The 14282-nt window shown below is 41.2% G+C and overlaps 1 protein-coding gene across 1 annotated transcript in view; it reads right to left on the bottom strand.

The window, feature by feature from the left end:
* Window positions 1-546: 546 nt before the first annotated feature.
* CDC73 (cell division cycle 73) overlaps window positions 547-14282 on the bottom strand; it is a 153917-nt gene continuing 140181 nt past the window's right edge. Inside the window, exons 14-17 of the mRNA XM_054979549.1 lie at window positions 12370-12531; window positions 12177-12277; window positions 3197-3338; window positions 547-2444 (exon numbers count right to left, since the gene is read on the bottom strand). Coding sequence (XP_054835524.1) covers window positions 2408-2444; window positions 3197-3338; window positions 12177-12277; window positions 12370-12531 — 442 coding nt within the window. The 3' untranslated portion in view covers window positions 547-2407. The remainder of the gene's footprint in view (window positions 2445-3196; window positions 3339-12176; window positions 12278-12369; window positions 12532-14282) is intronic.

The following is a 14282-nucleotide window of genomic DNA, read 5'->3' as shown; positions in this document are numbered from 1 at the left end:
ATACTAATACTCTTCATAATCGTGTGCATACCCAAAGGTGTCTAGCATTAACCTCACATGGTTCTGCATTGTGCAATGCCCTTGTGAGATTTGGGCAGTAGCTTCTTGCTCACAAAGGAACTTGTGCGCATAAGACTTTCAAACACATAAGGCCTTCCTTATTCACTCTGATCAAAGAAGCTACACAAGTGTAAGAGATTTCTACATGTCCGTCTTCCAACAAAGGTAAATGTTCACTTCACAAGGCTCAGACTTTGGACTACATATAGAATTCTAGATGAGAGCCATAAATTGCAGAATATCACATTTCTACTTAAAGCACTGGACATTACAACAAACACAACACTATTATAATTTACAATTCCATAGTTGAGTCTCCTTACAATTCCATAAAAATGTGAGCTTCCTCACATGGTAGGGTTCTTTTTCCATTAGTAGAAAATAAGAGTTAACTTTTTAAAAAAATGCACGCCATTATATAAGTAAAGAAATTAAGTGGCTTTGATTCTCATCATGCTAAATAAAAGTGCAGGAACAGTCAGTGGAGAGATTTCTGAAACCTCTTTATTTTAAAAACACATTCCAATCCTGATTTGGTTCATCTACCTAGTTCTATTGTGATATGCTTTCAAAAATACTACCAATGTGAATTCTTAACATCACTTTAAAAAAAGCATTGAAAGGTTGGAAAATTGATTCTTGCTCTAACTAAAACAAAATAGAAATCACAGTTTCAGTATATTAGAAATAAATATGAAAAGTATCCATAGTGTCCTCAAAGCCACCTAGACCTCACCCGTAGCTTAAGAGGGAAACAGTAAGAAATGTCTTAACATTTCACATTAGGAAATGCTCCACAAGGAACCAATTAGAAAATAAAAAAGGCAAAACTAGGAAGAATATCTAGAATATTTTTACTTTTGTCAAACCTCAGATGCACAGCTTAAAAACATGGTTTCAAAAGGCAGAAATGAGTGGTTTGCCCATCTCAAAAAAATCTGTCTGAAAGTTTATGCTAAGGATAATTTTTGTTTACTCAGCGTTCTGCAGCATTCAGCAATTATGTTATAAAATACAAATGCCATGGAAATAACCAGCACTTTCTTCTCTTTGTTATGCTCATTCCCGATCAAGCAAGCATGCTCTTTGGTTACTGGAAAGTTAGCTAGCTTAGCCAGTCATAACCATAACTTGACACTGTGTCTGGATTTGTGCCACTGAGACAGGGCTCTTACATTACCTAGGAGGTGTGAGACAACATATTTTCCTGTATGAGGCGTGGGAGGGTAACAAGGAAAGCTGTGGACCACACAGGAGAAATGTATGATTCAGTTGTTCCTTATGTCAATGTTAACCCTTAGAAAACGAGGTTAACAGCAACCTGGAAGGGTACAGAGAAAAAATGCAGCATGGGCTCCTTCTACATGGTCCCGAGGTTTCCCATGTTACACACTGGCATGGAATGAAACAATATTGCTGCGTCTTCCATACCACTATGGGAATTTAAGAACACAGTCTGCCTCAGTCAGGATTCAAAGAACTGATTCTATGACTCTGCTTTGTGATTTCCATGATAAAAAATAATCCCAGACACCCTCCAGTTCTAAGTATATTCTTGTGTATATAGAGTTTCATATACGCCTCAATGTGGGTTATATGCACACACAAATGTTAAGTTAATGAATTTTCCATGGAGGATGTTATAATTCAAGAGTATTCATAATGTGTTGTTTCTTTTTACAGTTTTGGTAAAGTGTCGTCATAATAAAAGAAAAGAAGCAGTTTTTTGGATTTTTTTCATCCTTTTCCCAAAGACTGAAATAATATACAGTACATATACAGGCTGACAATTTGATTAATCTAAAGCAGTCTTCACTTTGCTTAGTTCCTATAATTCTTTAGACTAGAAGGATAATACCAATCACAACAGAATTTGTTTTTCATAAGTGAAACAAAGAAAAGAACCAAGAACTATGATCAGAAGCGCAGTGGTTTAGAACACCTATATATACATACACACACAAGTTCATAACCTTCTGTGAAAATCAACCTATGTTCTATTCATAAGCAAAAAAAAAATAAAATGTAAAAATGCTGCTAATTTAACAAAATGGGGAAGAAATGGCTGCTATCAAAATATACAATTTGAATTGCATGCTAGAAGGCTTATGTTATTAAAAAATAAGTTTTAAGCAAAACCCTTTGCTCGTAATGATGGCAGGTTGTCAACCTGTCATTGCAATTCAGCAGTCCAACAAGGTCTTATAAAAGATTCAACAATGACTCCCTTCTTCATCTGTAAACTGTTCTTGACAAATGTGGACAGGGAGAACTCTCTTCTGTAGACCAGAGCAGCTTCCAGATTCCTGAATCCAAGGTTTGAGAAAATAAAATGGCAGTCACAAATTCAGAATCTCAGGTGAGATTTGTGCTTTACCATGTACCTGCAATATTAAGAAAAAAACATGACTGTAATGTCCAACATGTAACAACTCTGCTCAGGAATGTGGCTAGAGCAATACATTTTTGCTAGCATTTGGAACCAAGCAGGTGGTTACTCTTACCTTACACATTGCCCAAACTGGGTGTTTCACTACAGCCTCAAAACAACAGGATTAATTTGCTAATATATTTCCCCATTAACTACCTTCAGTTGTAATCTTTCACTATTCTGAGCAATATTCTGAAATGAAGGTAATGTGAACAGGCTTTCAGAGCAGTACAGTCTGGATTAAATGAAAATATCAATAATATAACTTCTAGATAAGACTCTAAAATTAGCAGGGGCTTGCACACATGAGCCTTATTAGTTGCATTTCATAGAGCGGGGTATGTGTCAAACCCTCTGATAAATTAATAGTTTGCTAAAATACAATTATATACATAGTTAGAAAATCCATTCTTACATCTCATTAATTTGCTCACTAACCAATGGATCTAATGCAAGGCTTCTACCACCATTCTGAGCGAGTTAAGTGACAGCCAGGAGAGTGGAATTCCATAGGTGCTCTTACACATAGTTGGTAAAGATGGCCAAATTGTGCCAGCAACCATGAAATAAACTACCATTAATGGCAGAAGACTTTTTAATCCTAAACAGCTAGCAGGCAAATTTGACATGTTATTGTGTGAATCTTTAAACAGTGTCCTTGCAACCTTCAATATTTTCCTCCTCCAGTATGAGCTTGATATTTACCTGTCCAATGTTTCCCAGAAACGCAGGAACACTGGTCTATCCAAATGCCGTTTGTGATAACTGAGTTCTAACACTGTTACATCCCATTTCTGGACATTTGGGTCTAGACGGACTTCATCGTATTTAAGGTGGAAAGCTTTAACTACAAAAATATAAAAAGAAGTGAAGAAGAAAAGTGGTAGTTTAGTGGTTATTGAGTCCACAACTCATTCTGTATGATTACAGTTAAGACATACAAGACAAGTCACAGAACCAACTCACGCATAGTGAGCCATGTGCATTTGATTCCTTAGCATGCGGTGACATCAGTGGTCATCAAGCTAGGTTTGAGTGGACTCGCCATTTGTATGAGCTGGTACTCTGCAATTCCTGCAATGGTGGAGGCACTCAAACATCTACTACCATGAGGATAGGAGCAGCATCTTATAAACCATCCACATAGAAAGACAAATGGAGCTTTCATACAAACTCATCTGTGTTCTATCTATTCTCAAGCCACCAGAGCTACTGTAGTGTAGAAGTTTGCATTAAAAATAAAATAAATAAATAAATCAGTTGATCCAGATTTGGGTTTCAGGAAAACAAAAAATCAGTCTCTCTGACATCTGGGTAAGATTCTTTAATCTGCTTTGGCAAGATTAGAGAATCCCAAAATGTATCCAGCCATTATGCCCTATGGGGAAAACTATTCAGGTGTGTGTGTGTGTCCGGGGTGGTGGTGGTGGTGCATTTTCAGCAAACTTCACCAAATATGCCGAGAGCCTGCTTCTTCCTATCCGCTGAAGATCTCCCATGTTTCAGGAAGATTGGACCCTAGGGACCAGTTCTATGGATCCCTACGTTTCCTACGGTGGGGAAATCTCCAAGCTGGCTCAGGCAAAACATACAGTGGCAAGGCACAAACTAGCCATTCCCAAGTGCAGGCTGAACCCAGAGGAAGCCCAACAGAACGAAACTGAATTGATAGACTGAAATCCCCTCAGAACCACAGTGAAGTAAGAGGAACATCACACCAGAAAATCTTGTCAAACCAGCAAATCCCACCAAAACCAAACATAAGAAATTAGCACTGTTGTAAGCTCCACAGAACAGGTTTCACTTACAGAATCCAGGGCCAATGAGGGAACACCACAGAACCAAGTACACACAGCAGCAGAACCACCAAGCATAAGGTACTGGCAAGCGAACAGCTGTTGTGACTTCACAGATCCCTCTCCTAAGGAAGGCCTCAGAAACTGAGATGGAGTAGTCATTTTGGAAAATCTGAGTTCTCCTCTCTCTAGTCTCTGCATTCTAGTCTGCAGCCTACACTGTCACTCTCACTGGCTCAGAGAACCTCTAGACAGAGCTGCAGGTTGCAGCCTCTCTTCATTACTGACTACTCTGTTCTCTCCCACTGCTGCAATGAAGAAAGTTTATATTACACACAAGAACAACACAACAGCATTCTCTAGCTTCACTTTGGATGTTTCTGAGGATTTGCTTCTGCTTGTCTGTAGTACTTACATGGTATGCCAAATTCTCTACTGTCCCTAACACCTCTCTGAATCTTCCTGTTCCAGGAGCAAGAGAACACCATTTCAGTCTCCTATTCAAAATGGAGTCTGTTTTGAACCATAACTTCTTTTTAACCTCCTTTGCAGAATTTGAAAAAGCTTCCACCCTCCCAGAGAATCCAACTGGAAATACAATTAGCCACTCACTCTCTCCTCCTCCCTCCTGCCCTACTCCCCCTTCCTTTACTGAGAAAAGCCTAGGAAAGAAGAAAAAGGAGCCTAAAGCAACCAACATTTGCCAGATTTAACTGAATTAACTTAGAATCATAGAGTTGGAAGGGGCCATACAGACCATCTAGTCCAACCCCCTGCCCAGTGCAGGATCAGCCTAAAGCATCTCTGACAAGTATTCATCCAGCCTCTTCTTGAAAACTGCCAGTGAAGGGGAGCTCACCACCTCCCTAGGCAGCTGATTCCACTTTTGAACTACTCTGACCGTGAAAAAGTTTTTCCTAATATCCAGCCGGTACCTTTGTGCATGTAATTTAAGCCCATTGCTTCGGGTCCTACCCTCTGCTGCCAACTGGAACAGCTCCTTGCCCTCCTCCAAATGACAGCCTTTCAAATATTTAAAGAGAACAATCATGTCCCTCCTCAACCTCCTCTTCTCCAAACTAAACATTCCCAAGGCCCTCAGCCTTTCCTCGTAGGGCTCAGTCTCCACACCCCTGACCATCCTCGTAGCTCTCCTCTGCACCCTCTCAATTTTGTCCACATCCTTTTTGAAGTGAGGCCTCCAGTACTGCACACAATACTCCAGGTGCGGCCTGACCAAGGCAGTATAGAGAGGGGCTATGACCTCCTGTGATTTCGACGCTATGGCCCCTTTGATACAACCCAAGATTGAATTGGCCTTTTTTGCCATCACATCACACTGACTGCTCATATTTAGTTTACAGTCCACTCTTACCCCAAGATCTCTTTCACATATACTACTGCCCAGAAGTGTATCCCCCATCCAGTATTTGTGCTTTCCATTTTTGTGGCCCAGATGTAATACTGTGCACTTGTCTTTGTTGAATTGCATCCTATTCACAGCTGCCCACTTCTCCAGAGTATTTAGGTCTTGTTGAATTTTAATTCTATCTTCTTGGATGTTTGCTACTCCTCCCAATTTGGTATCATCAGCAAATTTAATGAGCACCCTTCCACTTCTTCATTCAGATCACTGATAAAAATATTGAAAAATACCGGGCCTAAAACTGAGCCCTGCAGCACTCCACTGGACACCTCCCTCCAATCTGATGAAACACCGTTGACCACCTCTTTGGGAGTGGTCCTCTAACCAGTTCCCTATCCACTGAACTGTCCTATAGTCCAGTCCACAGTCTTCCAGTTTGCCCATCAGAAGAATGTCATGGGGGACCTTATCAAAAGCTTTACTGAAATCCAGATAAATCACGTCAACAGAGTTCCCCCGATCCAGTAAGCTGGTCACTCGATCAAAGGAGGAAACCAGGTTCGTCTGGCAAGATCTGTTAGGGAAAAAACCATGCTGACTTCCCTGGATCACTGAGCGGTCCTTCAGATGCTTATACATTGATCCCTTTAAAATCTGTTCTAATATCACCCCAGAAACAGAAGACTGACCGGCCTGTAGTTTCCTGGGTCATCCTTCTTCCCTTTCTTAAAGATTGGGATAACATTCGCTCTTTTCCAATCTTGTGGCATATCCCCAGTCCTCCAGGAGGTCTTGAAGATGATGGACAGGGGTTCTACAAGTTCTCTAGAAAGTTCTTTCAGCACTCTTGAGTGCACCCCATCCGGCCCAGGGGATTTGTATTCATCCAGTGCAGCCAGATGCCTCTCCACAACCTCTCTGTCAATGTCAACTAGCCACTCAAGCGTCCTGTCACATTTTCTACTATCTCAGATGTGCCTGAGTTCTTCAGGGAGAAAACAGAGGCAAAAAAGTCATTAAGTCTGTCTGCTTTTTCTCTGTCCTGCATCAGAGTTTCTCCATCTACTCCCAATAGTGGTCCAATTGCCTCTTTTACCTTGTGTTTGCTTCTCACATATCTGTAGAAGTTTTTCTTATTGTAGCAAGCCCTCCTGGCCAGACCCAGCTCATACTGAGCTTTGGCCTCTCTGATGGCTGATCTGCAGTACCTAGTAACCCTCATATACTCCTCTTTAGGGGGTCTGTCCTTCTCTCCATTTCCTGAACATTTCCTTTTTCTCTCTTAGCTTATTCTGGAGCTCTCTGTACATCCACATCGGTTTCTTGGAGCCCTTACTATGTTTCCGTCTTGCTGGGATAGTGAGGGCTTGAGCTTGCAAAAGTTCATGTTTGAGAAAAGCCCACCCTTCGCTCGCTCCTTTCCCTTCCAGCACACTCCCCCACGGAATGACTCTCATCAAGCCTCTAAGTTCATCAAAGTTGGCCCTATGAAAATTTAACCTACGAGTCTGGCTACGAACTTCCTTGGCCCCCCACAGCAACTGGAATTCAAGGACATAGTCACTTCCCCCTAAGGTCCCCACCACCTTCACCTCATCTACCAATTCTTCCCTGTTGGTTAATATCAAGTCTAGTATGGTCGAGCCCCTTGTAGCTTCTTCCACCTTTTGAAAAAGGAAGTCATCGGCCAGGCAGGTAAGGAAATTGCATGATTCATGACGCTTTGCTGAGCCTGTCTCCCAGCACACATCGGGGAAGTTGAAGTCACCCATTATTACAAGGTTCTGATGTCTGGATACTCTACCAATCTGTTCAAAGAGGGCAGCATCCATTTCCTCTCGCTGGTCAGGTGGTCTGTAGCAGACTCCAACAATAATACCCTTTGTCCTTCCTCCCCTTACTTCTACCCATATGCTTTCCACTGGGCTGTCCACCCCATTCTCCATAACTTCTTGACAATCAAGCCCTCTCCTCACATACAACACCACTCCACCTCCTCTTCTACCCTTCCGGTTTTTCTTGAACAACTCATACCCATCCACTAGCACATTCCAGTCATGGGAATCATCCCACCAAGTCTCAGTAATTCCTACTATATCGTAGCCCTCTGTTTGCAACAGAAGCTCAAGCTCTTCTTTCTTATTACCTATACTTTGGGCATTGGTATATAGACACTTGTAGCCTTGTACCTTTGTTTGACCTGTCCTACCCAGGTGGGTCCCCACTGTTTTCATTTGGCCTTGAAATCCCCATGTCGATCGCCCCCTTCCCCTTGCGGCATCAGTTTAAAGCTCTCCTGATGTTCTCCAGGTTCGTTCCAAACGTTTTCTTCCCTGCCCTTGAGAGGTGAAGCCCATCATGTGCTAGAAGGCCTTCTCTAAGAAAACCTATTCTATGGTCCCAGAACTCAAAGTGCTCCTGCTGACACCACCATCTCAGCCAATTATTCACCTCAAGTATGGTCTGCTCCCTGTGCGTTCCTCTTCATATGACTGGAAGGATAGAATACCACCTGTGCCCCCAATACCTTCAACTGCCTTCCAAGAGCTTCATAATCCTCTTTAATTCTTGCAACAGTATTCGCAGCCGTGTCATTCGGTCCCACATGAATCAGCACAAACGGGTACTTATAAGCAGGCTTGATGAGTTTCGGCAGTCGGTCAGTAATATCCTGAATTCTGGTCCCCAGCAAGCAACACATCTCTCGGAATAGGTGATCTGGCCCCAAGACATGGCGTTCCATACCCCTGAGCAGAGAGTCCCCAACAACCACCACCTTCCGTTTTTTTCCACTTCCGTGTGGCCCCATATCCTCTACACACCCTCTTCCAGGTCTTTGCGGTTCTCCTTCCACTCTCATCTCCGTCACCATCTCTAGCACTTCAAAACGATTCTTGAGCTCAAGTGGACCAGAGCATCTTCTTTGTTGACGTCTTCGGGTTTGTATCGTAGATCTGAGAGAAGGCTCAGAAGGGAGATCGACTCTTTCTTCTTCTCCTTGACTTTCCTCTTCTTGGCTGTGCAGAGCCCCCAGGCTCTTGTCAATAAAATCCTCCCTTTCCTTGATTTCCTGAAGGGTGGTGATCCTCTCCTCCAGGCTCTGAACCTTTTCTTCCAAAAGTCTGACCAGCTTACACTTCTGGCAAGTGAACTCCATCTTCTCTTCTGGGAGGAAAACAAACATGGCACACTCCATGCAGGTGACTGCGAAGGGGGCTTCAGTAGACATGACTGCCTTCCAAATATATACCCAGAGTACTCTCAGCAGTTTCGGGTCCCTCAGGCAGATCCCCAGGCTAAGAGCCACAGGCCAAGAGCCCTTTAGCTCTCACCCTCCTCTGGCAAGGAGGAGCCTTTTGTTTCAAGAGGTCACTTCCTGGAGAGCCAGTTTGGTGTAGTGGTTAAGAGCACGGAACTCTAATCTGGAGAGCCGGGTTTGATTCCCCACTCCTCCACAAAGCCAGCTGGGTGACCTTGGGCGAGTCACAGTTCTCTGGAGCTCTCTCAGCCCCACCCACCTCATAGGGTGATTGTTGTGGGGTAATAATAACACTTTGTAAACCGCTCTGAGTGGGCATTAAGTTGTCCTGAAGGGCGGTATATAAATCAAATGTTATGTTATTATTCCTGCCTAGCCCACCAGAACCCCAGGACAGTAGGGGGTGGGGCTTGTAACCAAGAGCAACAGCAACCAGCAGCAAACAACAGCAATTCACTCAGCCCCCAACAGAACTTAACCAGAACAACTCTCTAGCAAGCTACACAGAACCCACTCACTCTCAGCTTCTCACACAGTAGCTAGGAAAGGCAAAAGGCAGAAAGCCCCCTTACCTTCTAGCAGCAGCTCACCACCATGTGCTCTTGCCAAGTTGGCCCATCTTGGGCCAACTTGGCCCATCTTGATCTGGCTTTCCGGATTTGATCAGGGATTCTCTGATTTGATTTGGCATAGTCAGATTTTACAGGATTCACATAAATTTAGCTATGTAGCCAGATTGCATACATTTACTGTGGTGTAATGATGAGAGCATTAGACTGAAACTAAAGTAATGCAGGTTCAAATTCCCACTCTTTAATGAAGCTCAATGTGTGACCTTGCACTGATCACAATCTCATAGGATACACTATCTTAAAGAGCTGTTGAGTATGTGTGTATGCATGTGGAATATCATATATGCCACTCTGTGTTCCTTAAGAGGAACAGTGATATAAAAGTGAATACATAAAGAAACATTTTACTGTATGGGTGCTGCCTCCTGGTGGACTGTACGTGGCTCTAATCCCTGCATCTGAGGTTTGGGGAAAAGCCTCCAAAGGCTCCAGAGCTACTGTGGTGAACTGATGAAAACATTAGACTGAGACTAAAGTGATGCAGGTTCAAATTACTGCTCTTCAATGTAGCTCACTGATCTTTCTTTATTTCCTTGTCTTGATATTATCTCCTTACATGTAGTTACTACTTTCCTGTAGCTTCCTCCCATGCCAAGTTAGTAATGTCTGTCTATAGAAAATGATACAGGTAGAATCAATAATACAGTCTCTGCTCAAGCCAGTGTCCTGCAGCACCATGTGACTTTCTGTGCAAAGCCATTATTGGAGTAGTGAGTTGTGGCAACTTTTGTTACTTGAATCTGTACTGGAATCGATTCAAAGCTGCTCGGTATCTTGAGGCAGGAAGGACAGAGAGGGAGAGACATTCTGCTACTGTCACAATTTTGAGGGGATAAAAGAGATATTGTTGGGAAATTTATTTGGGGGGAATATTTTAACCACCTCCTGGATGTCAATTAGGACGTATTAGAGCAAGGTTTAATTTACTTTCTCTGTGCCTATTTTACAAAGACTTGCATACTTTGGTTAAAAATATTAGCTCTGTAGGATCAAATAATTTGAAGACATTAACTCAACAAAACATACCACAACACTGCTGAATTCAACGGCCTTTAGATTTACAGCAAGGTGAATGTCAAATTTAGCCTGGATCAGAAGGCAGTGTAATTGGGTTATGTTCCTACCAAGAATCACAGAAAGCTTTTGCAGACCTTACCACGATCTTTGCTGATGTTGCTAGCCATTTATGGGTCTACTTTATAGAAGTGAAGTATTACAATAAACACCTCCTCTCTCCCCATTCAGATGTGATCTCAGGATAATCTTGGACAGCTGCCCTGACCTTAAACATGGAAACAGAGGCCTTGCTCACACAATGCCTGTCTGCTGCAGCTGAAAAACTTCTCTTCCACAGTTGGGATCCACAATATAGCAGGAACATATGGAAAGAATCTTCTCATTTTAGCATGGCTGATCTCTAGTAGCAGAGCAGTGCTATCACCACGTGTATCAGGTAATCTAAATGAGGACAGCCTACATACGTTACCTCTATGATGCAAGTATCAACCATGTGGGAGAGGCTTTACAGTGGCAGGTGACCTATGAATCTTAGGATCACCATCATAAATTACAGGAATCCTCATTTAGCCACTTTATCTATAGCTTAAATATAGTTGAAACAGAACAATTAAACACATGGAAAAAGGAACTAATACACTGATTCTGCCCAATGGTGGCAATTTTCCATTCAAAACCTTTTCTGGAATCAACACCATGCTGTGTTAAGCACATCAGCCTTATGTATCAAGGACATTTCCAGCATTTAAAATAAAAATACTAATCTCAGAATATGTTGCAGCAACTTTTCCTTTTAGAGAAAGCTTATGAAGTATATCAAGGATATATGCATTTACAAAGAAATCTATGAATGTCAAACAGACCCTTTGAGTTAGGAGCAAAAAGTATTGAACAAGGAATCAATCCACTAAAAGTGACCTTCAAGTTCAATAGACTTGCATTAACATGCAATTGCAAGTAGACCTTTAAAATGGCATTCAGATAAAATATTCATGTTGGTTAAAATGCCAAAATACAAAAACTTTCCATTCAAAATGCCCACTTCCTTGCAGACATCCCTGAAATGAGGGGATAAAAGAGATTATTCTCTACAGAAGCAATTGGTAGAGTCCAAAAAGAAATAATTTTGCAAGAGGCTGAGAGATGTAGATTGGAAAAAAACATAGGATAAAGACAGTACTATTTTAAGGTTTGTTCAAGTGGCACTTTAAAGGATTTTAGCCAGGATAAAGTGATATTGTGAGATATTGCGAGATAGTCTGATGTGCTCTAGATAGAGTCTAATCTGGTATTTGCATGTTACATTTAGATGCTTTCCTAGATTCCATTGCAATCAGCTTTTAATTATTTGTTTAAAAAATTCAATCAATCTACAGTAAGAAATTTTAAATCTTTATTAATCTTCCCTGTGGAAGAGTGCCAGGGTAAACTGTGGACTTCTGTGCATGTATGGAGGTCAAAAGGACTCGTAAGGACATTTCCTACCCAGTGTATACATACGTTTTGGGGGGAGGCACATTAAGAAGGAGGCTGCAGACAAAGAGCTCCTGCAGATGTATAATATAGCTCATTTACAAAAACAAGCTAGAGAGTTACTGCAAAGATAAAAGCTTACTTTTTGCAAAAATATCAACAGGTGATCCATCAGGTAGCAACCACGGCCAGCCCTTGAACTGCCAAGCAGGACCCTGCACAAACACAGCCACCACACGGTCCCTAAGCAGAGAAGAGAAAAAAGAGAAAGGTGCTGAACCCACAACACACTTCTGAATGGGAAACATCATTAGCAACAAAATACCCTCCCTCACCAATCTTGAGCCATAAGTTTCAGAGGCTGATCAACTACGCGGTATGGTACTGTAACACTGACAGTCGTTCCACCAGGCTGCATCTGGTCTTTCCTTCTCTGTATTAAAGTTTCATTCTCTCGCTGACAGCCTTGCTTCTTCTTTTCATCAGATGGCACGAACCTTAAAGATACACATAAGATAATGAATAGATGAATACTAATCGACTTGTTAAGACAAGGTAAACATAGTCATTTCATGATCTAGAGATTACTCAGAAATTGGACTGTCACCACACTGAGGCACTGGAAAACAACAATTTAGGCTGTCTCAAAATAGATTTGTGTAATTCCTGAAAATCCTTAAGACAACAACAAAAAAGTTACACACACACACACAATTTAAATTGGTATTCAAGCCATAAACATAGTCAATATGGGTGTGCATTAAAAAAAGGTGATCCAGATCTGGGTTCCAGCAATATCAAAGAATTTGGTATCCTCAAAATTCGGCTCTCTAATCCAGTTAAGGAATTCCAACTTTTTAATGGCCATTATTTCCTTAGGGAGGGGGTAATTTTTCAAGCAAACTTCATCAAATTTACAGGCAACCTACTCTTTCCTGTCCACCAAAGCCCCCAAAAAGGGGAGAGACGTTTTTGCTTTTTATGATACAAGATTTGCAAAAAACACCAGATTTATCCATGGCACTGGCAGCCTTTATCATAGTTATGTGATGACTATGAAAAGTAAGGGTTGTATGAGTAAAGGGATGGGGTGAATAAACATGTAGGGTGCTCAGCCTTCTAGCCAGGATTACAAGATGCTATTACTATATTAAGAGTGAGTCAAAGTGTCATTAAACATTATACAGAGTACAGAAACCCATATAGACTGATTGCCAGACATTTATAGCAATACTTTATCTATAGAAATGTACTTTAAAAATAACTTATCAGTTAGGTTTTTCATAACTCATATCATAGGGACTCTCAGAAAAAGAAAAGTCAGTTTGTTTGCCCATGAGATTTCTATGTCAAACAGAACACCTAGATCATATCATGGCTATAGTTCCTTCACATATATTGGTGTGATAAAAGCCACTGAGATCTATGTCAAAATTTCTTACAGCTGAAATAAAGATGAGAACAGCTGCTTCAACTGATCAAAATCACACAACAGAACCTTCACTACTATAGAATAATTTTCCTTCTCCCCTCTCTTTTAAAATTCATTCTTGGTCCACTGGCATGTGAAACACCTGAAAGAGGAAAATCTATCCCCTCCCCACCAGAAACAAAAATGGAGAATAGCAACACAGATCAGGAAAGACCATCAGAGGTGTGAAATCAATCCAGTGGGAGGTGCAATTTCCCTTTTGTAATCTTCGTCCCTGCACAGTGCCTGTCATGACAGCACCTGCCCTACTGCAAGCAAATACTCCTCATCTCATCTCTTTACCTTTTATAAAGTAACACTTATGGTATTTGACCCTGCAGTGATTGAATAGGATTTATTGGCTGGTCTATCCAGTTTGTAGGAACTATGATGCAAAACCTATAGATTTTAGATGTATGTGTGGTCTGTAGGAGAAAATCTTGCTGAAAATTAATCATATAAAGGTTTAAAGATATTATATATTATTTCTTACGTCATCTAAGGAAATCAGTTTTGTTTAATAAGAAAACCATGATTCTTGATCTCTTACTGGCAGCTAACATACTTACTGAAAATAAGCATAGTGTTAAATATTTGAAAATCAAATAAAAAATGTGTAAGGTTTGGCAAATATGGAAACAGAACTTTTATGTTTAAGACATGGTACAGAATTAAATTGTACTTTTAAAACTGTTGGAAACCCTTTATAGATTTTATTTATTAAAATATGGATTAAGCACCGACCTTTATAATTGCTCTGCATTGTTATATGTAAAG

Source organism: Eublepharis macularius, chromosome 5, assembly GCF_028583425.1.
Source record: "Eublepharis macularius isolate TG4126 chromosome 5, MPM_Emac_v1.0, whole genome shotgun sequence".
Taxonomy (NCBI): Eukaryota; Metazoa; Chordata; class Lepidosauria; order Squamata; family Eublepharidae; genus Eublepharis; species Eublepharis macularius.
The sequence above is the reverse complement of the archived record's forward strand: the minus strand, read 5'-3'. Positions and strand labels throughout refer to the sequence as shown.